This window comes from Physeter macrocephalus, chromosome 18, assembly GCF_002837175.3.
Source record: "Physeter macrocephalus isolate SW-GA chromosome 18, ASM283717v5, whole genome shotgun sequence".
Lineage (NCBI taxonomy): Eukaryota > Metazoa > Chordata > Mammalia > Artiodactyla > Physeteridae > Physeter > Physeter macrocephalus.
In genome coordinates, this window is record NC_041231.1 from 86,471,556 (window position 1) to 86,495,781 (window position 24,226).

The following is a 24,226-nucleotide window of genomic DNA, read 5'->3' on the forward strand; positions in this document are numbered from 1 at the left end:
AATTTTTGATTTAGAGATCTCTAAAAGAGACCTTCTGATCCTTCAAAGTCTCTTGAATCAGAAATGCCAAAATGTGAGTAATTAACAGGGACCAAAGTAGAAGCAGAGACAGAATGGGGAAAGGGAGCCATTCAGCAATTCAACAAATATTCCTCAGACATCTATTATTTATTGAGCGCTCTTTAAAAGGCCGTGGGGGCAGGCTGGGTGGGGAGGAGGAAGAGGAATTAAGGCTGGCACTTGCAATGATTCCTAGGCTTCTAGACCACCAGCAGAATCCACCCGTGCCACAGCCTTTTCCTCTTGAAACAGCGTTTTCTCTTTGCTTACCTGCATCCACTCTAACACTGCCTGCTCCGTGCATCTTCGAATACCTTGCCTGGCAGAGCACACTGCCTTGAAGGAGCCTGAGCCAGGTGGGAAGTTCCTGGTTGTCCAACTGTAATGACTTGTTAGACTATGAAAATACGTCCAGATTTTCCTTGTTAGGTTTCTGGGGCCAGTTTCACAGGATTGTTTACAGCATGGCTCACAGGAATAGCTACTCCTATCGTTGGGGGTGGGGGGGGGGTGGGGAGCTCACTGTATGGATCTTGAGTTTTCCCATCTATAAAATGGAAAGAAGGAACTAGATCTTACATTTCTTTTTTCGAGTCTGATTTACCGTGAATGGGAAAGGAGACAGTGGCCCAAATCTAACGAGAAAAGGCCGGTTGAAGCCTACAAATTCGCTGACTTGGCATTTGCTCAGGGATGCTCTTCTACGTCTGTTTTAGGACGCGGCGGTGAGTACTGCGGGTCTGAATGCAGCGACGGCTTATCACTATGACAAAAAACAAAACAAAAACAAAAACCCAGAGTAGCCTCTACACTAGCGCTACTCACACTGTGAAACTCTTTTCACCCGGGAACTGGGTAACTCGGGAGTTAAGTCTCTGTACAGTTTACAGAGCACTTGCCTCCGGGTGTTCACCAACGTTACCACGACCACTGAGATGACTGCACCACCTGGAATCCTAGAGCGGACCGGAAGTGAGCGCAGCTCCCCCGGCCTGGCGGGAACGTGGGAGCAGCTGCGCCGGCTGGGAGTGTAGCCCGCGGCCCGTTTCTCTGGCGTGGCGCGAGAGGGTCCGAGCTTCGCTGAAGGGAAGCGCAGGCGGAGGGAAGGTTGTGTCTGCGCGGCGACAATCGGGCCTCCTCCGCAGACGGCTAGCCGTGTGGCAGGAGCCCTTCGCCCTCTCCACGCGGGCCTGAGCCACAGGGAGCGCCGGTTTCGGAGAGACCTGTCTGGTTTCCTTGGTGGAGCTCGTATATCTAGGCTTTATTTAGGGCCAGAGTCTCCTCAGTTTTCTGTCTCGCAAGTAACCTGCCGCTCAATCTGTGGTCCTGGAGCTTTAATGCGTAGTTCTGTGCTCACAATTTCCCGTCTTGTCAGAGAATGGCTTCACTTTCAATGGAATTGCTCGAGTAACTGCCCTGTTGTCACCTAAACAAATTTTTTTTAGCTGCGTCTGTAATTTTTCTGGGTCAACAGGGTTTTCTTATATCGAAAACTTTCCTGACCAAGAATTGAGTGGGGCCTTCAAGGAAAATCTGCCTAGACCCTGTTGGAGTGAGCCTTTCTCTAAGCTAAGCTAAGGATGGCGGCAGCCCCGAGGGCCTTCCCAGCCTTGGTTGGCCAGGCTTCAGAGGAACAAGGGGAGATTATCAAAGTAAAGGTTAAAGAAGAAGACCCTATTTGGGATCAGGAATCCTGCCTGCAGAAGGATTTGTCTCATACCAGGGAACTCTCTCGTCAACGCTTCCGGCAGTTCTGCTATCAGGAGACTCCCGGACCCAGGGAAGCTCTGAGCCAACTCAGGGAACTTTGCCGTCAGTGGTTGAGCCCAGAGATACACACCAAGGAGCAGATCCTGGAATTGTTGGTGCTGGAGCAGCTCCTGACCATCCTGCCTGAGGAGCTCCAGGCTTGGGTGCGGGAGCATCATCCTGAGAGTGGAGAGGAGGTGGTGACTGTGCTGGAAGATTTGGAGAGGGAGCTTGATGAACCTAGACAGCAGGTGAGAAATCGGAGGGGCCATCTTCTGTGAAGAATTTGAGTGCGTGGGTCCAAGGTGGAGGAAGTGGGGTTAACTTCACACTGACGGCTGCAAATTCTGGTTCTGGGCATTATTATTTGATCACTGGTGTAGACGACTAGATTCATGCTTCTGGGATAACTATTTTCATGTCAGTGATAGCTGATTCTAATAAGGAGATGGTTTAACCAAATGGGAAACCTTGGTCTATTGCTTGCAAATGGAAAATATTTCTTATTTAGTGAGTGTGAGATTAAAGTAGCTATCTCCTCTTACGATCCCCGCTACTTTTACCATATATGAAAGCAAATCAGTGCAGGAATATAAGGAATACCTTCTAGGAGAGACAAATAGAAAAGTAGTCTAATTTAATGGAAATATCAGGAATTGGTGAATCATAAGATCTGGGTTCTATGATAGGCTCTGTCTCTAATTAGCTGTATAATCTTGGGCACACACCTTCTCTGGACTTTGATGACTTCATCTGTTCAGTGAAGAGATTAATTGCATCATTTTCTAGATACTTTTCAGTACTTGCAGTTGTTGGTATGTGAGCCAGTAGTCTGTCTTTTCCCATCACACTAGAGGTTAGTTTTAAGAGAATATACTTGCTTTCTATGACTGTAATTTTAGAACATTATGGATATTGCCAAACACTTACATCTCTATAATGTTACTATCTATACATTTATCTGAACTCTTTATGAATATGAACGTTGTATGTATACAGTCTGATCTGTTAAAATATGTTTTTCTGGAATGCAAAATCTTTCATATGAGATTGATAAATAGGGAAATAAGTCAATATAATGCTGAAATTGTGCCGGCTCATATATGAGTTTTCCCAGAAAGTTGGTGTTTTGGGCCACCAAGTAAGAGCAGCTGAACGCAAAGTATATGACTATAGCTGAGTGCAGCAAGTTGTGAAGACATACAGTGCATAATGTCCATTCACCTCCACATCCTTCCTCTTGGCTCTCTTGGCCCCAGTCTCTGTTTTGGAAGCCCTTATGTGCATAGTTCCCTCCCATTTTGGTGCATTTTTTGCTAAACTTTTTTGTATTCCAGAAAATGAGCAAGGAAGGGGGTTTGCAAGTGCCATAGAAGCATGCTGGTGATAAAATTTCTGCTAGTGAGCACAAAAGAAGAAAAGATTTAACAACTGAAGAAAAGCTCGAAATTATAAAATGTTTTGAAATAAATGAAAGAACATGTGATGCTGGATGTGCAACTGAAATAAAAGAGTCAACTTTACGAACAATTAGAGACAGTGCTGGGAAAATAAAATTATCTAGCTGGAACAACTTCCATTGCTACAAAATTTATTGGAACAAGGCATAAGGAAATGGTAGAAATGGAAAATTTGTTTGGATTTTATACCAAAGAAAGAAGCAATCAGAGGTAACCTTTCTCAAAATTAAAGAGAAGACCTTAGCAATACATGAAGATCTTAAGAAAGTGGAAAATCCTGCAGAAGTGCCTTCATTTAGTGCAAATAGTGGCTGGTTTAGTGGCTTCAAGAACTGCTATGGGGCTTACCTGGTGGCGCAGTGGTTGAGAGTTCGCCTGCCGAGGCAGGGGCCGTGGGTTCGTGCCCCGGTCCGGGAAGATCCCACATGCCGTGGACCGGCTGGGCCCGTGAGCCATGGCCGCTGAGCCTGTGCGTCCGGAGCCTGTGCTCCGCAACGGGAGAGGCCCATGTACCACCAAAAAAAAAAAAAAAAAAAAAAGAACTGCTATGATTTCCACAATATTAGGATCTCTGGTGAAGCCGTGAGTGCAGAGAAGCTGCAAAGACATTTCCCCGAGTGTTAAGAAATTTGATAAAGAAGGCTATAACCTGGATCAGATTTTTAATTTTGATGAAACTAGTCTCTATTGGAAGCAAATGGCCTCAAGGTCCTGTATCTTCAAGGAGGAATCATAAGATCTGGTGTTTAAGGCTACAAAAGGTCAACTGACTGTGATGCTGGGTGGGAATGCCAGTGGGAATTTAAAGCTAAAGCTTGTGTGATTTATCACTCTGCCAACCACAAGCTTTAAAAGGAATTGTAAAGACTAGCCTGGGTGACTACTATAAATCTAGCAAGAGAGGCTGGATGACAGGGCAGGTATTTACTAATCGTCTAGGTGATGTTTTGTAGATGATTTTTTAAAATATTGCAAGAAGAACAATTTGTCTTTCAAAATTCTTATAATTCTCAGTAATACACCAAGCCATCCTCCAACAGTTGCTGAACTTTCTTCAAATATTAAAGTTCTCTTTTTATCTCCTTATACAACTACTTTACTCCCTGATCAGGGTGTGATCACAGTCTTTAAAGCTTATTATTTAAGGATAACATTCAAGGTGTTTATTGGATCAACAGGGGGTGACAATGCACACACAGTTTTTGAGTCCTGGAATTGCTAGAGCATTAAACCTGCAATTGATATTCTTGTAGAGGCCTGGAATGATGTCACAAAAGCCTGTTTGCATGGGGTGGGGTGTAAGATTCTCCCTGATTTAATTTATGATTCAAAAGGCTTTGAACCTTCAGAAGAGCTCCCTCAAATCAAAGCAAGCTGTATTGCTCTTGCAAAGGAGGTTGGATTTGAAGAAGTTGAGAGTGAAGACATTGAGGAACTGCTGCAATCTCATGCAGAGGCTCTCTCTACACAAGAGCTACAACAGTTAGATCCTGAGGCTCAGATGGAAGCGTATAAGAGGATGATGCAGTTCAACAGGCTACCCCACAAAAGCATTTCACTTCTCAGTTATCTTCTGCTCTAAGTATGATAGAGAAGCAGTTGCAGTGGATAGAAGATAATGATGCAGAACACAGCAGGATTTTACTTCGTGGCATGAGGTCCTATTTGGAGCCATGTAAGCAGCTTCTTTATGAAAGAAAGAAAATATTTAAGCAGCAAAAACTACATACCTTTTTATAAGCCAATATCAAAGAAATAAAAACAAGATGATGAGCCAGAACCGTCATATTTTTTGTAATATCACTACATTTCTTGGAAAGTGTGCAAATGCTTGTCCATCTGAACTTCTGATGATGATATCCTCTACCCTTGCCTCACCCTTATCTTACACCTCTTTCTAACAAGATACCATCAGCTTTCAAAGTAAACCTTTCAAAGTAAAATCCTATACTTAATGTAGTATTCTTTATTTAATGTCTTTTTGACTATACTTGTATTTTTATTGGAATTTCTGTAGTTTTATTAATGCTCTCCTGACAAAGTTGTGTAGAATTTAAATAGTCTACCCTACAACTTTATTTTCTCCATAAATTCTGTTATTTTTTGTACAGTTTTGCAGAAAAAACATGTTTCTTCATGAGTTCATATGATACTGCATAGATGCCTGTACAGGCAGTCTCTTATCTCTAGCCAGCACACCTTTTCTCTTTGTTTCAAATAAACAATATTAGTTTTTTCCCTTAGGATGTACCTGTTACTTTAAAATTTTCCTCTTCTAGCTTTGTTGAAAAATGCAACCATTGGTAGGACTTGGTGTTTTGTCAATCCTGGGTAATGTTCAGGGTTATGCTCTGCTCATACTTGATAGTTTTGCATGTGACTCAGGGTTATAGAAATCTCCTAGTCTTATTGAATGTCAAGTTTGCATAAATGTTTCTCATTTTTCTTGTTTCTGTGTGATTTCTGAAGGGAGGGGGAAATGCCATTGTTGCAGACACTTTTAGCTGCCAACCCAGTATCTATTGTACACCCCTTCTTTCTTTCTTAAAAAATGTTGATTTTGTTCATGTTGGCTGTGTACCTAACTAAATACTTTTCAGCTTTCCTTCTGCTAGAGTTAGCCATGCATCGTAGTCTGGCCAGAGAGAAATAAGCATATTTTCTGGGAATTTCTGTAGAAGCTTTAATTTTCCTTATAAAATGGCACAGATATGTTTAGTTCTGCCTTTTCCCACTTCCTGTCTTGAACGTGGATGTGCTATCTGGAGCTGTGGTAGCCATCTTGTGACCATGACATGATGATAAGCATGAGGATGAATACCAATATGTTATGAATGGCAGAGCAGAAATATAAAGACAACTTGGGTCCCTTACAGAACTGTTAGGTATGTGAATCAATGCCAGCAACTGCCCTCCTCTGGATTTCTTAGCATATGACAAAAATAAACCCCTATTTGTTTAAGCCACTATAAGTTAGGTGTTATAATTAATTGGGAAATACATGCATTTCTAATGAATACAGTCATATTTACTCCGCTATTTTATGACCAAAATTTCTTATTAGAAATCTTAAAAAATCAAATCTGGGAATCATATAGTGAAAGACAAATGACTTTCATAACCAGTTTGAAGTAATTTCAGCCTTATAATTTGTTTTTGCCATCCAGAGGCACCCTTTACACTTTTGTGGTAAAGGCAGAGTGGAATTCCTCCTATTCCTTCCAAGACCAGGCCCACCTTCCTTGGACTAGTTCCTCTAATGGAAATGTAGAGGAATCAAGAGGCTAGACTGTGTGTGTGTGTGTGTGTGTGTGTGTGTGTGTGTGTGTGTGTGTGTGTGTGTCTGTCTGTCTGTCTGTGTGTGTCTGTGTGTGCATGCTTGTGGGGGAGGAGGAGTCAGTGGCAAATGCATTCCAATGAGCCATATCTATATTTTGTTTCGTATCTTAGTTGCTCCGGTTGTGCGTATACCACCTTTACAGAATTGATATGATTGTTTAATTATAAACAGGTTACCCTGTCTCCCAGATGACTTATATCCTTCACTCCAGGACCTTCTTTCCCCCAGTTATGGAAAGATTTGGGCAAACTGAAACGCATGCTATTATATCATACAAAGCATTCTACATAAGATATCTTACTCTTAAGGTCAGAGAAGGGAAAAACTTACCAAAGGGAAATGGCTCAACCATTTTATGAATTTTGTTTTAAAAGAAAATTGGTTTCTTATATACTTTGAGCAGTCTAAGAAGAGGGAGTAAATTTATAACATGGTGTCCAGCCTGGGCGAAACAGCATAACCCATAAATTCCTTAAATCCCACCATGACGTTATAATACATCTTGGCTTTCATTCATATATCATTGACTATTTCCTTTTGGAATATTCTGGTTTATGTACACTTTGGGTTCAATATCCATAGACATTTTCAAGCCATCCAGCAGAATACTGACATCCACTGACACCTTTTACTTTACTTTATTTGAGAATCTTGTTCTGCTTGGTGATATGAATTATTAGAGTTCATAGTTCTGACAGTATTTGTTCTCTATTACTGTAGAGTTGATCTGTAGAATTGGGGGTAAGAAAAAGATCAACATTGTTGTCATTAAATCTAAACTAGTCATGGCTTAATGTTAAGTGGATCAGGAAAGTTTTCTCCACATTTTTTATGTTTTTAATCCTAATCACTATGCACACCAAAATCATTTCAGAAACTTCATTATTCAGCTGAGGATAATTTTGAGAGACTGGAAACAAAATAATTTCCATGGATATTGCTGGTGAATATAAAATTATCTGTAATCTACTGTACATTTTGAAGCATAACATTTTCACTAGCAGACACCTGAATACTGGCATGGCCTTTGTTTTTCTTTTCTTTTTAATTTTTGAAGAGAAAAAAATCATAACAGCATTTAGCATAGGAAAAGATGGGATGTCACTAATACACAAGTTAATACCTATATTAACTTTCCTAATCCAGCAAAAATTAGTTAATTCTATGTGTTATTGTCAATTATAGGTTAACCCTTGATTATTTAACCTAGTATTTCTTTTCAGTGTATGCAAATGACGAATTAGCCAATCAGCTTAAATAAATCAGGACATGGAGATGAACAGTATATTATGGCAATTTGGGTTGTGTCACAACTTCATTCAGGACTTTTGTGATTTCGCTTGATCAATGAATAACATTTCTAAGGCAGTATTAAGAATTTATATGTGCATTATAATTGACTTTTGTACTCATTTCATGGCAGTGTCCTTTTTTATAGTATCATTATGGATAAAAAGCTTTTAAAAAAAACATGCTTGGTTTGGTTTAATTTGTCATAATAATTGTTTTCCATTGCTTAATTTATCACTGCTTGGCATTGAAAATAACACTAGCTTAGACATCAGTGAAAGCATCACTTTCCTAAAATCTTCCAGACTTATTTATTTTCCCCATGCTAGATCGAGACAAAACTACATACAAAAAGCTCATATCCGAATGTATAAAGTACTACAAATCAATAAGAAAAAACCGAGATACCCCAACAGAAAAATTAAGAAAAGACTTGAACATGCACTTTGCAAAAAAAGGATAATCAATTAGCCAATAAAAATCAAAACAATTACTCAATCTTAGTGATCAGAAAAATGCAAATTAAAACAACACGTGGTAACTGCTTTATTAAATTAAAAGTGCTGACATGACCAAATTTGGGTAAGGATGTTGAGCTACTAGAATGCCTATGTACTACTGATAGGAGTAAATTGCTATGACCACTTTGGAAATATCTACCATGTATAACCATGCTCCATGATCCAGCAAACCTACTACAAGGTATATAGCTAACAGAAACACATTCAAAGACATGTAAAATAATATTCATAGCAGCATTATTATAATTGCCAAGAACTCTAAACAAAAATGCCCATTAAAAGTGTAATGGATGAATATATATGGTATATTTGTACAGTTGAATACTATACAACAATGAAAATAAATGAACAAGTACTACATTCAACAGTGTGAATGAACTTCACAAACTTAATGTTGAACAAAAGAAACCAGACACAAATAAATGCAAAATGAGTCTGTGGTAATAGATGTCAGAGTAGTAGTTTGGGAGAAGAGGGTGGGGCAAAAGTAGCTTTCTGAGATGCTGTTAATGTTCTGTTTTTTGACATGAGTAGTTCACTTTGTGATGTCATCGAGCTCTACACTTATCAGTTATGCACTTTTTTCTAAGTTTATAATACTTCAATAAAAATTGTATTAAGAAAAAAATTTCTTTCTCATTTGATGTCTCTTGAATGATAGGCTAGGGTGCTTGATTACATGCACATCTTTAGATTCATATGTCATGTGAGTGAGAAATTATTTTTGTAAAGCCAAGGCCCAATGAGAGAAATTTTTCGGATTAACCAAGTTCATAAATGCCCACCAGAGGATAAGCTTAAGTTTTTACTTGGATTTTGCAAGTTAGATGAAGAGGTGGGCAATTAATGCTAAGTGTATTGCCAAGCATGGGTTGATTAGGTTTCCATGCTAGGGTCTGATATATTGATTGACCAAATTGTTTTCTTTGAAACAAGAAAACAAGAATATCAGGCAAGGCAAACTATTGAAATGTTCTGCTTGAGTGCAGTATGACTTCTACCAGTCTGTCTGCAAGAGAGCAGTCTTGGCCGGGATGTGAATTGGCCAGGCCACTTCCACTGTAAGTGGCACACTTAAAGAATTGGAATCAGGTGCCATACTCAAAGCCTCCAATTGAAGAGTTATTTGTGTTCTGTTCACTTTAAGGTATACTATTGATAAATAAGTATAAATCAGAATTCTGGTTCTCAGGAGGTAACAGCCTTTTTTTTTTTTTTGTAACTTTTGTTCTTGCTCAGTTTTAGAATTAACCATGGAGATGTGATTAATCCCAGAGGCTGTTGTTCTCTTAAGACAGCTTTGGGAGGTTATTGGCTGTTGAATACTTATTTTCATTAATGAATCTGTTTTCATTAGATTTCACAGTGGTGGAGATGTGGAATAGAATCTACCTAACGTGTCTTATTCCCAGTTTACCTGTTGCTTAAATGACTAACAAAGATCCATGTGTAGAAGTGAGTAGAAGGTCTACAAGTCAATGAAAGCTCTCCTAAACTAGAATAGTATAACACACTGTAACACAACTTTTACTACTTTCTTTTTTTCTTTTGGTGAATGGCACTGATGCTTTAGACTTAAACTGGAAAGTTACAGGCAGAGACACTGGTGCAGTGTAAAAGCTATAGTAAGTTGATAACACAAATACAGTGTTACAATGATTGAAATGCCAGACAGGAGCAATCTATATTACTGCTAAGAAACTGTGCCAAACAGTTAGCCATTAGCCACCTTCCTGGATTATTAAAAGATTCCCCTATTGTTCACTGACTATCATTTTTAGCCTTAGCACCATCAGATATTAAACTGTAACACAGTCCAGGAAAACATACCTGTTGAATGGTGTGACAACTGAATTTACAGATTCATATTTTACAAAGATTTAGTAAATTAACTTACACAAAGACTGAAGGAAGGATAACATTAGAGCTTTAAATAGGTCCTTACTTCTGGTTTCACAAGAAAATGAAACCTAATCAAATACCAGCATAATAAACAGTGTCACATGGATAACTTGGAGGTAAACATGCTTTTTTTCTTTTTTTGTTTTTTTTTGCCGTACCATGCAGCTTGTGGGATCTTAGTTCCCTGGCCAGGGATTGAACCCAGGCCTCCGCAGTGGAAGTGCCAAGTTCTAACCACTGGACCACCAGGGATCTCCCAAACGTGCTTTTAAATTAAAGACAGTGTTTATTGAAAGTCAGTGGCAAAAACTTCTGAATATTCCTGCCAGATAACCTATTTGTGGTCATTGATGTCCTCTTCTATTCAGCATTTTCCTTATTTAACCATACCATTAGTAAAATATGATTCTGTCTTAGTTTGTTCAGGCTGCTATAACAAAATACCACAGACTGGATGGCTTATAAACAAGTAAAAGCAATGGTTCTGGAGGCTGGAAGTCCGAGATCAGGGTGCCAGTATGGTTGGATGAGGGCCCTCTTCTGGGTTGCACATTGGCAACCTCACATGGCAGAGGTGGTTAAGGAGCTCTGTGCTATCTCTTTGATAAAGGACTAATCCCATTCATGGTGGCTCTACCTTCATGCTCTAGTCACATCCCAAAGGACTTACCTCTTAAAACCATTACATTGGGTGTTAGGGTGCCAACGTGTGAATTTGCGGGGGTGGGGGCGCAAACTTTCAGACCATAGCAGAGTCCAAGAGCCATCACCCGCCAATGATAAGTAACACAAAGAAGTAAGCAAGCAGAACCCAGGGAAGCTGAGGAACACAGCCAACCAGCCAATGTCCATAGAAGCGAATCCTATGGGGATTACCTTAATAGGTAATAACAATGAGATATTACTATATTATAGGTTCATCTATAGCCAGGGAAGATATCTGTGTTGCTGAGAACCCAAAACCTGAAAACAATAGAAAGTGAATTTCTATCTACTGTGTTAGGAGAAAACAAAACTAATTGCTTACTTTTGAAAAGGATTAAAGCACTGAACTGTATTCATATGTGTAAATAAGCGTGAAAGAATCGGTAGGCAGGGCTTCCCTGGTGGCGCAGTGGTTGAGAGTCCGCCTGCCGATGCAGGGGACACGGGTTCATGCCCCGGTCCGGGAAGATCCCACATGCCGCGAACCGGCTAGGCACGTGAGCAGCCATGCCCGCTGAGGCTGCACGTCCGGAGCCTGTGCTCCGCAACGGGAGAGGCCACAACAGTGAGAGGCCCGCGTACCGCAAAGAAAAAACAAACAAAAAAAAGAATCGGTAGGAAAAACTTTAAGAGTAAAGAAGAGAGGAATAGTCTCATTAGATACTAACATACCATAAAGCCTCTTTAGGTAAAATTGTGGTACTGACACATGAATAGCTGGATCAATGAAACAGTAGAAAGTATGAAAGTGGACTGGAGCACATATGAAAACTGAGTACACAATATATGTGCCATCTCAAATCACAGTGGGGAAAATGGTGTTTTAAGTAAATGGTGTTGGGACAAAGAGATAGCCATTTCAAAAAGAAACACATGAAACCCATACCTCATACCATATTCCAGAACCAGAATAAACTTTAAATGTGTCAGAGATCAATATATAAAATTTTAAACATTCAGGAACTAGGAGAAAACAAGAATGACTTCTTAATCTGAATGTATAGAATTACTCAAAATCTAGAAGTAATATCAAAAACCTTTTTTTCTACATGAAACATTTTTTTAAATGCAGGACAAAAAAACCCCACAAGCAAATCAATATAATAAATTAGTGAAAATATTTGCAAAATATGTCATAGGTATAAGTGAATCTCCTTAACAGAAATGCAATAAAAATGATCACGAGACATGAGCAGTTTTTTTTTTTTTTACAAACAAATAAACATGGCTATGAGAAGATGCTCGACTTCAATCATAAAAAGAGCAAATCAAAACTATACTGAGGTGCCATTTGTCACCTATCAGACTGGCAAAAATTCAAAAGCTTGGCAACACAATCTGTTGGCCTGACTGGGGAAACAGTTCCTCTCACATGTTGCTGGTAGAAGTGCAAAATGGTACCATCCCTATGGAGGGGATTTTGGCACCATCTAACACATTTACGCATTTACCATTTGACCCAGCAATACTGCTTCTGGGATTTACTTGGAACATACAATACAAGTAAGAAACAACATAGACACAGTTTTTCATTGCAGCATTATTTATAAAAGCAAAATATTGTAAACAACCTAAATGTCCATTCATATAAGGGTGATTGAATAAACTATGGTGCATCAATATAATGGTACTATGTACACAAAAAAAAGCATAAGCAAGATATCTATGAACTGGTATGAAATGATTTCCAGATAATATTTTTATATTAAGTGAAAAAAAGGAGGTGTAAACTACTATACAGTATGAAAAAATAAGTATACACACATTTGCATTTAATTTGTATATATATTAAATATACACAAATATATACATGCAGACGTGTGTATATACGTATGTATAATGTTTTTACTTATTTTTGCAAAAAAAAAAAACCCAGAGGGTAAAGCATCAACAACGAAAAATGGTTTCTTATGGGAGTGGGGGAGAGTAGAATGCAGGCTATGTGAATATGAACAAGACTTCTCTGGATACATATTTCGGTTTTTTTATATCACGTAAATGTTTTCAGTATTTAAAAAACAATACTAAATTCAAAATGATAGAAACAAATGAACTCAACAATATATCAAATTAACATAGTAATACAGAGGAAAATAATAATTCAGGTGGCTTGACCACAGTACTTTGACCATATACTTTTAGCGGGATACTGTCTATGGGCCTGTAAAGCTGCAAAGATATATTGAACTTTACTTAGTAGGTTTGTTGTTGGAAGTGTTCTACAACATAAAGCATGGTGATTCTGAAACTCTTTTGTATTATTGTAGTTTAGAGCCAATGAGTAAATATATATACATTGTTATGAACTGCTTTTTTTTTAACTGTGGGAGAAGGAAGATATTAATATGGAAGATGGAAAGGTGAGGAAAATTCTATAGGTATTGAAGTTGAGTTGAATTTCATGTTATTTTATAAAATATATTTACTAGCTTTATCCTTGAAAGGGCCTAGAGGAGATGACACCTATTAAAAATGAGCCTACTACTACTCAATCTTTGCTACTAAACATTGTTGTCCTCTAAAATGAATCAAAATTTCTTGGGAAAAAAACAGTTGAACTAGATCTGGGACAGGGAGAATACAATGTGGTCCTTGTATTGTTTATTCTAGAAAGCTTGGATGTGCCAAAACCCAAACCAAAACAAAACAAAAACTAGTGGGGTCATGTCAAAAGGTTGCAGGAGCCAGATCAAGGGGGCTCCCACTGGCCAAATTTGAGACAGTTTGAGCATCAAAATGAGTGAGGATGGAATGATTATAAAATAAGTCTATAGTGATACTCAGAAAGAGAGACAGACACCAAAGTAGGATGGACAGAAAACTCTTTACAGAAAATGGCTAGCTATTAAATGTAGAAGGAATTATAAAAGTAGGAAGTCACCATTTTGCAACCCCCAGTATAAAAATTGATTCAAGCAGAAATCAATGAATATTAAAACCATTGGGGAATAAGATATTTGCATAGTTCCAAATTATTACCAATTATTATTTATTACAGTTGGAAAAAGCGTATTTTTGAATGGATAGATCTGGTAGTTACCACCTTAACTAAGTAATCAAATTTAGCATTATCTACAATAAAATAACTTGACAACTTAATGTAACCTGTGATGTGACACAGTAAGTACACATTACTTACGTAGTATTCTTCCAAAAGTGTTCTTTCCCTGCCGCCACGCAGTCGTGCGGAGGCTGAGGCTCGGATGCTTTCAAGATTCGGCTCCATCCGTAACCCACCTCCTTGGCCGAGGAAGGCATTGCTGCTGGAGGTGTAATGGACGTTAATACTGCTCTGCAAGAAAAAATGATCAAATTAAAAATACTGGGCTATTGTTCCTCAAAAAAGAAAGAAAGAAAGAAAGAAAAAAAAGTTTAACCAGAATCTACTTGTGAAGAAACAATCAGGCAAGTCCCTAATGTGTGATATTCTATAAGACATGTAGCCCTGACTTTTCAAAATTTAATGTCATAAAAAAGTCAGGAAAAAAAAAAGTCAGGAAATGATTTTAGATTAAAACAAGAAAAAGAGATACAATAACCAAAAACAATGTATAAATATTGAATGGATCATGGACTTAAAAAAAGCAGACATAAAATGCAGGTGACCCTTGAACACCTATGGGGTGAGGGGTTAGGGGCATTGACTTTCTGCACAGTTGAAAATAGTCCTCCCTATACATGGTTCTTCCATATCTGTTTCTGCATATGCGGATTTAACCAACCAGGGATCGTGTAGTATTTACTGTAGTAGTTACTATTGAAAAAAATCCTCCTATAGATAGTTGCCCAAGGGTCAAACCAATGTTGTTCAAGGGTTAACTGTATGTATGGGGACAATTGGGTAAATTTAATTATAAACCGAATACTAGATCATTAGTGTGAGGAAAAGATAAATGTTTTCTTTTCACTCAACAGTTATCCACTTTGATTGGCTTTTTTTTTTTTTCTCCCATCCATAACACACTGGGCTAATGTTTTCCACATTTGGTCTAAAACAACTATCAGATTTCTTCCTGGGTTTAACAGTTCAGTTAGTTCCTATTACATAATTTGCATACCCCCAAAATATTTACTTTTAATTGCTCACACTGAAACTCATTTACAATTTTCTTCTGGTTAGGAGGAAAATTAGGAAAGATTCCTTTAATGTGCTTCCATTGTTATTCCCCAAAACAGAAATCACAAGGATGCATATCAACTCCTGTTCAATGCAGACAGTTTCTGTTGTATGGCTCTGGCTTTATTCGTCCCAGCATTTTTTATTTCTCTCCTTATTCTATCTTGCACTCCTCTTAAGAATTCAATGAAGACTTTTTTTTCTTCTTATATCCATTCTATTTCAGTAGAAGAATGTTTTGAGGTTTAGCTATGGTTTGTGCAGTGGTGTGATTAATATTATATTAGTTTCCAAATGTACCTGTTTATCCCCAGGTCCCACAGGGCACATATGGGCAGGAAGTTCCTATGGAAGAAATGACTCTTCTAGATACTGCAAAGGCGTCCTTAGGTACCCATCTCCAGACTATAGAGGATGGAATGGAATGTGAATCTCCAGAGCCACATGCACTTCAAGATAATGGTGAGGATAATTTAGTCTTTGGAAAGAGGATGAGATTTGGGAGGAGGGAAGGGTCCATTCATGGAAAGCTTATCAAATTTTATTCCATTGCAGCTTCTACTGAATATGGCTGAAGGAAAGGTCAACGAGTGTAGTGGAATGCTATTAAAGAAGTTGAATTAAGCAGTCATGTTATAATGTAAAAAATAGTTGAACACAAGATTTTTCATGGATATTTTGCAATGGAATTAAGTACCTATGGATAGATAAATCAGAGATGCCTCTGTATGTAAATGCTGATCACTTGTCAATGTAGACATGGGTCCCATTTCTGTAGCCTCTGCCCCCAATTCTTGTTACATATGACTGTTTAAGACTTGGAAATACTACTTCGAAATTCTACTGAAGAAAATGGAATTTCTGAAGTCTGTGTCCACTAGAGATCTAAGGACTATTAACAGTGTAATGTGTGGTGGAGGCAGCCGCACAGGCTGGCCTAGTTGTGGAGTAGCTGTCTTTTCCCAAAGGCTTAGGTATAATTGATATAATTTTCTTCTTTTCTTTTCTTATAACCCTAGCAACTCCTTATTCTCTGCTTATCCTAGACCTACTAACATTGATTGTACTAATTTCTGAAGCTCATATTCTCAGATTGTACATATTCTGAAGCTCTGGTTCTCATTTACATTGCCCTGTATTTCTTTCCTCCCCCCAGTTTATCCTTGTTTACCTTCCGTTATGTTCATGGCTCCATAGCATGATGCAAAATGTATCAGTGTGGAAAAAAATACTATCTATGTAATGGTCTTTTCAGTCACATTTTGAAATACCACTTATCATGAGTGTTGTCATCCTCATTATAAAGTTAACAAATTTTTATCCAACACTTTTTTTTTTGTGGCCACACCCAAGGCTTGGCTTGCAGGATCTTAGTTCCCCGACCAGGGGTTGAACCTGGACCACACAGCAATGAAACCACCTGAGTCCTAATCACTGGACCACCAGGGAATTCCCTATCTGACACTTTTCTATGTAGTAATGTGTTAGATAATGGAAAAGATACTGGAGGAATAAGTGATCCCTGCTTCTTTAGAAACTTACAATCTTGTTAGTTCTACATATGAAACAGTTAAAGAAGAAAGTGCTACAGTGCTAGTTTGTGTTATGAATAAATTATGTCCTCAAGAAAGGAGAACTCACTGTAAGCTTAAATTAAATGATCAAAGAAGTCTTGTTGGAACCATTGAGACTTAAGTGAGGCCAAAACACACAGTAACATATTAATTTGAAGTTTTGGAAGTTATGAACATTTGAGAATGATTTAAATTTACCAATTCAATATTTGTTATGCAGATTGGTGGTATAAACAATGTTGACTTGAGAGACAGTATTTTTTCCAAGCAGCTGTAAGACTTTAGAGGTGATATGCTAATTCCAAATTATTCTTTTTGATTTTTTCAAAATAGTTTCCTTAAGACTAGCCAAATTTGATTTATTCTAAGTGTTTCTGTTATTATGAATATTCTAAACATTTATTTTAATATGCTATATTAAGTCAGAGCTTTTTCACTACTTCAGGTTCATCTGCTACTCTTTCTTTATTAAAATCAGTAATAAGATTATTGGTATTGGGTTTATAGTTTCACAAGCACCGAAAGGGAGCTCATGCAAATATATGATGTTGAAACTTCAGCCCCAAATGTTGCTATAACAGCTAACCTGACTGAATAAAACAAAATGTGGTATAGTCTGGGGCTTTAAAAATATCTATGACTGTATTTCTGAGACTTCTCTAGCTAAAAAAATGTTCTTGTGTAATTAATAAATAAATGAAAAAATAATAACATCAATTTGCTCCCTGTTTTACATAAAACAGTGCTTTACTTTAAGGCTAACCCTGGATACTGTTCTGGAAAGTCACATCCTGGCTTTTTACTCTTTACTATATCAGAACTCTTTGTTCCTGGGTAGAGTTCTTCATTTACCCTCTCTATTCCTCCAAAGGTAGACTCCCTAACCAAAATTGTATTACCTCTCTTGTGTGTCCATAGCATCTACTTGTACTCCCAGCTCTCTCTAGTGGCTACTTGAGCAATATACATATTTTAAATTACATTCCCAAATAGTCTAACTGATTTTTTCTTTATATTTTAGGGTCATTTTTGTGGCTTTCCATGATGTCTCAAACCATGGGTGATGATAACTTTAGTAGCTTAGATACTAATGAAGCAGAAATCGAACCAGAAAACATGAGAGAAAAGTTCTTCAGAAGCTTAGCAGTGTTACTGGAAAACAAGAGTAACAATACCAAGATATTTTCTAAAGCAAAGTACTGTCAATTAATAAGGGAAGTGAAAGAGGCTAAGGCCAAGGCAAAAAAAGAATCAGTTGACTACCGTCGCTTGGCTAGATTTGATGTGATCCTGGTACAAGGACATGAGAAGCTGATTGAGGCTGTAAATGGGGAAACAGATAAAGTACGGTATTATTTACACAGTGAGGATTTATTTGACATACTGCATGATACACATCTCAGCATTGGACATGGTGGACGTACCCGCATGGAAAAAGAGTTACAAGCAAAATACAAGAACATCACAAAAGAAGTTATAATGCTATACTTGACACTCTGCAAACCATGCCAACAGAAAAATTCAAAACTCAAGAAAGTTCTAACATCGAAGCCAATTAAGGAAGTTAACTCAAGATGCCAAGTAGATCTTATAGACATGCAGTTGAATCCTGATGGGGAGTATAAATTTATTATGCATTATCAAGACCTTCGTACAAAGTTGAGTTTTTTGCGGTCATTAAAATCTAAAAGGCCTAAAGAGGTTGCACATGCTCTTTTAGATATTTTTACAATTATTGGAGCACCCAGTGTTCTACAGTCTGACAATGGGAGGGAATTTTCAAGCCAGATTGTCAGTGAACTTAGTTATATTTGGCCAGAACTGAAAATTGTCCATGGGAAACCTCAGCCCTACCAAAGTCTAAATTCTATAAATCAAACTAATGAGGATATCCAAAATCGGATTATCTCCTGGATGCAAACTAACAATTCATCACACTGGGCTGAATTTTTGTGGTTTATTCAGATGACCCAAAATCAACCCTATCACAGAGGCATGCAACAGACTCCATGTGAGGGTACATTTAGCTCTGAAGCTAAACTGGGCTTGTCTCATTCTCAGCTAACTGAAGAACTTATTGCCAGCCTGAACACAGAAAATGAATTGGAACAGGCCGACAAGGAATTAGAAAATACTCTAATAAGGGCCCAGTATGAAGAAAATATTGAGACTGGAACAGATAGTAGTGATATTGAAGACAATCTTTCTATTACTCCTAAGATAGCCCAAAAAACTCCTCCTGAAAGCAGACTGAATTTTTTATCTTGTGTAGTTTGTGAAAAAGAATGCACAGATGTTAATAGTTGTGTATCATGTGATAGAAACGTCCATGCAATCTGTGGAGTGCCCTCTCAACATGAGACTGATGGTTATCACCATAGAATAACTTGTAGTCTTTGCTATGAGACCACTACAATGAAAAGGAAACATGATGAGATTCCAAGAAGTTTGACTGTTCATCCCTCCAAAATGTTAAAGCCATCGGAGACACCATTTTCATCAGACAAAGTAGGAGACTGGGTAAGAGTTTGAGTGTCTGCTGTAGATTAAAGCAGGGGAAGAGCCTCATACTTTACTGTGACCATGATCAGTGAGAAATTTTTGACATGGCATACTAAAGCACAATTATGGCCATCTTGGATATATTTTCTCCAAAGAAAGGCCAATTACATTTAATGTCCTCCCTCCACTCCTTTTTTCAAGTTGGAAGTTATAACCTTGGATGCTACTTTGTTTATTGTTCTGGGGTGAAGAACAGTAGTATCTCTTACTTATTTCTGATGTCAGGCATTTCTTAGCAGAATGAGAAAGCTAGGATCCAGGGGATAAATGGTATGCATCATGGTATGTTTCTATAGAAGGGTAAATTTGGGGACAGATGAATTTAATGTTACTTTGTTTTAATTATATGTGAGTATGGGTACAGAGGTAAGCTAAGAAAGAGCATCTCAGGTCAAGTGAAGAAATATTTAGGAAGGGCAGGGGATGATAAATTTGGTTGGGAGATATGGATTTGTGTTGGGAAAGAGTTTGGTTTTCTGATTTAAATGCAGAGTGTGAAATAAGACCAATGAGATTTTCAATCAGTAAGTCTTATAAAGTAGAGCTAATATGTGTTCAGGTAAGTGTTTTGAAATGTGAAGGTTACACATGATTTGGGCCAGTGGTACTCAGAGTTTGTTCTTCAGACCAGTGCTGGTCTGCAAACTGTTTATACTAGTCCATAATTAGGTAAGTACACAAATTGAGAGTATTTGGAAAGTTACAACAATTTGACATTGCTGCAATACCCAAGGATGTGATTAAAGAACTCATCTTTTCAAATAGAATATTCAATTTGGGTGTTAAACTCTCAAGGTGAGTCACATGTGGTAGCTGTACATTAGTCAAGCACAATAGGTTCACATTAAAATGTGTGGTATGCTATGATTAGTTTGTCAGCTGTAACCCAAAAGTGTATAAAACTCTGAGAAAATGTAAGCATTTATTTATTTTTATAACTTAATTTAAAAATCATTTTATATTTTTAATCAAGCCTAGTTTGGGGTTTTATTTAATTTTTTTACAGTATAGTTGATTTACAATATCATGTTAGTTTCAGGTATACAGAACAGTGATTCAGTTTTATATATATATTCTTTTTTCAGATTCTTTTCCCTTATAGGTTATTACAAAATATTGAGTATAGTTCCCTGTGCTACACAGTAGGACCTTGTTGGTTATCTATTTTATATATAGTAGTGTATATATATTAATCCCAACCTCCTAATTTATCCCTCCCCTCCTCTTTCCCCTTTGATAACCATAAGTTTGTTTTCTATGTCTGTGAGTCTCTTTCTGTTTTGGATATAAGTTCATTTGTATCTTTTTTTTTTTTTTTTTTTTCAGAATTTGTCTTTCTCTGGCTTACTTCACTTAGTATGATAATCTCTAGGTCCATCCATGTTGCTGCAAATGGCATTATTTCATATGGCTGAGTAATATTCCATTGTGTGTGTATATATATATATATGGATGTATATATGTATATACATATGTGTATATATATATATGACATCTTCTTTATCCATTCATCTTTTTTTTTTTTTTTTTTCGGTATGCGGGCCTCTCCTTGATGTGGCCTCTCCCGCTGCGGAGCGCAGGCTCCGGACGCGCAGGCCCAGCGGCCATGGCTCACGGGCCCAGCCGCTCCGCCACATGCGGGATCCTCCCGGACCGGGGCACGAACCCTCATCCCCTGCATCGGCAGGCGGACTCCCAACCACTGCGCCACCAGGGAAGCCCTGTCCATTCATCTTTTGATGGACGTTTAGGTTGCTTCCATATCTTGGCTATTGTAAATAGTGCTGCAATGAACAGTGGAGTGCATATATCTTTTTGAATTAGACTTTTCTCTGGATATATGCCCAGAAGTGGGATTGCAGAATCATATGTTATTTTTAGTTTTTTGAGGACCCTCTATACTGTTCTCCATAGTGGCTGTACCAATTTACATTCCTACCAACAGTGTAGGAGAATTCCTTTTTCTCCACACTTCTCCAGCATTTATTATTTGTAGGCTTTTTGATGATGCGAGCCTAGTTTTTGATTTCTAGTTTAACATTATTAAAGACAAAAGTAAAATTTGTATTACTTATTTTTAATTCTAATTTGCAGATGGAAAAACAAGCTTCACTGGACTTTTTTGTGAAGAAAAGACATACCTTTTCTGAATATGGCAGTAGTAGTAAAAGAATTGGTAACAATGGAAGTCATCCTGAGGAAGTGAAAACCAAAAGAGTTCATACTAGCTTTACTCGGAAGTATGATCCCTCATATATTGAATTTGGTTTTGTAGCTGTAATTGATGGTGAAGTGCTGAAACCACAGTGTATTATTTGTGGAGATGTACTGGCTAATGAAGCAATGAAACCATCGAAACTTAAGCGGCATCTATATTCAAAACATAAAGAAATAAGTTCACAGCCAAAAGAATTCTTTGAAAGAAAGAGTAATGAATTGAAAAGCCAGCCAAAGCAGGTGTTCAATGTTTCTCACATAAACATTAGTGCTTTGCGGGCTTCTTATAAAGTAGCACTTCCGGTTGCTAAGTCTAAAACACCATACACAATTGCCGAGACACTAGTGAAGGACTGCATCAAAGAAGTTTGCTTAGAAATGTTGGGTGAATCTGCAGCAAAGAAGGTAGCTCAAGTACCACTTTCCAATGACACCATAGCACGACGTATTCAGGAACTGGCGAATGATATGGAAGACCAACTCATAGAACAAATAAAACTAGCCAAGTATTTTTCACTGCAACTTGATGAATGCAGAGATATTGCTAACATGATAATTCTTTTAGTATATGTGAGGTTTGAACATGATGATGATATAAAGGAAGAATTCTTTTTTTCAGCCTCTTTACCAACAAACACAACTAGCTCAGAACTGTATGAAGCTGTGAAGAATTATGTTGTCAACAAATGTGGTTTGGAATTTAAGTTTTGCGTAGGAGTGTGTTCTGATGGTGCAGCTTCAATGACAGGAAAACATTCTGAAGTGGTTACCCAGATTAAAGAACTTGCACCAGAATGTAAAATAACACATTGCTTCATTCATCGAGAAAGTCTTGCTATGAAAAAAATATCACCTGAACTAAATAGTGTGCTTACTGACATAGTAAAAATTGTGAATTATGTAAAATCTAATGCGTTAAATTCAAGATTATTCTCTTTATTATGTGATAATATGGAAGCTGATCATAAGCAACTGTTATTGCATGCTGAGATACGGTGGTTATCACGGGGAAAAGTTCTATCAAGAATGTTTGAAATACGAAATGAACTCTTACTATTTCTGCAAAGCAAGAAACCAGTTTGGTCCCAACTTTTCAAAGATGTAAATTGGACAGCCAACCTTGCTTATTTATCTGATATCTTCAGTATTTTTAATGATCTTAATGTTTGCATGCAAGGAAAGAATGCAACATGTTTTTCAATGGCAGATAAGATTGAAGGACAAAAACAAAAGTTAGAAGCTTGGAAAAAAAGAGTTTCTACAGATTGTTATGACATGTTCCATAACTTAACAACAGTTATCAGTGAAGTAGGTAATGATCTTGATATTGCATATCTGCGAAAAATTGTCAATGAACATCTTACAAATTTGTTAGATTGTTTTGAATTGTATTTTCCATCAAAAGAAGATCCACGCATAGGAAATTCATGGATACAAAATCCATTTCTTTCATCAAAAGATAATTTAAATTTAACTATAACCCTACAGGATAAGTTGTTGAAGCTGGCTACTGATGAAGGATTGAAAATGAATTTTGAAAATACAGCATCACTTGCTTCATTTTGGATAAAAGTTAAACATGAATATCCTGAGCTTGCTGAGATTGCTTTAAAATCTCTTCTTCTGTTCCCCTCAACATACCTCTGTGAGACTGGGTTCTCTACATTAAGTGTTATTAAAACAAAACATAGAAACAGTTTAAATATACATTATCCCCTGAGAGTAGCGTTGTCATCAATCCAACCTAGATTAGACAAATTAACGAGCAAGAAGCAAGCTCACTTATCACATTAAATTTTTTAAATGCTGATTTATAAGGTTTTAATTCAAAGTATACATATAGGCATTATGGAAGTGTGAAAAGTTATGATTAAATTAGCAATTCTCTGTATAAATTGTCTATATGTAAACAAAAGTGTACAGTTTTTATAGTTCTCTTATTTTTCCCCATTATATTTGTTATATTTATTAAGATGTAATTTTAAATCTGTTCATTCTAATATTAAAAAAATTTGTCTTGTATTTTGTATGTCTTTTCATTATTGCATTTTATTAGGATATTAAGATGGTAGGATGACTTCAGGAGGGGAATAATTTCTTTGAAATGACAGACTTCATCAGTGAAGGGAAGTGAATTCAAGGGGTGGAATTAGAATTTGAATGCAAGGGAGGGGGTCAGTAAGATGTTAAGTTTGTTAAACTGATCCTGGGTGGTTTGGTTGGAAGTTGATAAGTTTGTTTTGTTGGTGCATGTTCAGATGCAGTGTTTAAGTGGGTAAGGTGGGGGAAAACCATCAATGCTTATAAAAGCTCAAATGGGAAACAACCCAAATGTCCGTTCACAGAATAAAATGTACTGTGTTTATTCAACAACTTGAATACAGTAGTAAAAATGAGTTATTGTGGAGGGAATTCTGGGGTGTGATGAAATGTTCCATCTTGATTGTGGTGGTGTTTACTATTAGCCATATGCAAAGTTGTCAATCAAGGTCCCAGATGAGTGTTATCTGGGTATACAGGAGACTGCTGTCAAGAACTACCTTGTTCTTATTCCTCTTAATTAACTGCAATTTCATCTTTCATCCTTTCTCCTACTCCTCATCCCAAATACATAGCAACAATAGGTTATATTGACTGAATTTCCACAGTGCCCACACTAGCCCAGCTTATCTTTACCAAAATTGATACTCATGTTTCCCAAACTGTGAGCTTAAAAGCCACAAAACTGA

At 37.4% G+C, this 24,226-nt stretch overlaps 1 protein-coding gene across 1 annotated transcript; it reads left to right on the forward strand.

The window, feature by feature from the left end:
* The first annotated feature begins 1,203 nt into the window (after positions 1-1,203).
* SCAND3 (SCAN domain containing 3) lies at positions 1,204-23,291 on the forward strand. Its single transcript, XM_007110734.3, has 4 exons — positions 1,204-2,060; positions 15,459-15,606; positions 17,740-19,238; positions 21,375-23,291. The coding sequence occupies exons 1-4, from the start codon at positions 1,641-1,643 to the stop codon at positions 23,289-23,291; spliced, it is 3,984 nt and encodes a 1,327-aa protein (XP_007110796.2). The 5' UTR covers positions 1,204-1,640.
* The last annotated feature ends 935 nt before the right edge of the window (positions 23,292-24,226 follow it).

Coding starts and splice junctions, on each gene's coding strand:
- SCAND3 (XM_007110734.3), top strand. CDS start 1,641: ATGGCGGCAGCCCCGAGGGCCTTCCCAGCCTTGGTTGGCCAGGCTTCA. Junction 2,061..15,458: donor TTGATGAACCTAGACAGCAG/GTGAGAAATCGG, acceptor GTTTATCCCCAG/GTCCCACAGGGCACATATGG. Junction 19,239..21,374: donor CAGACAAAGTAGGAGACTGG/GTAAGAGTTTGA, acceptor TCTAATTTGCAG/ATGGAAAAACAAGCTTCACT.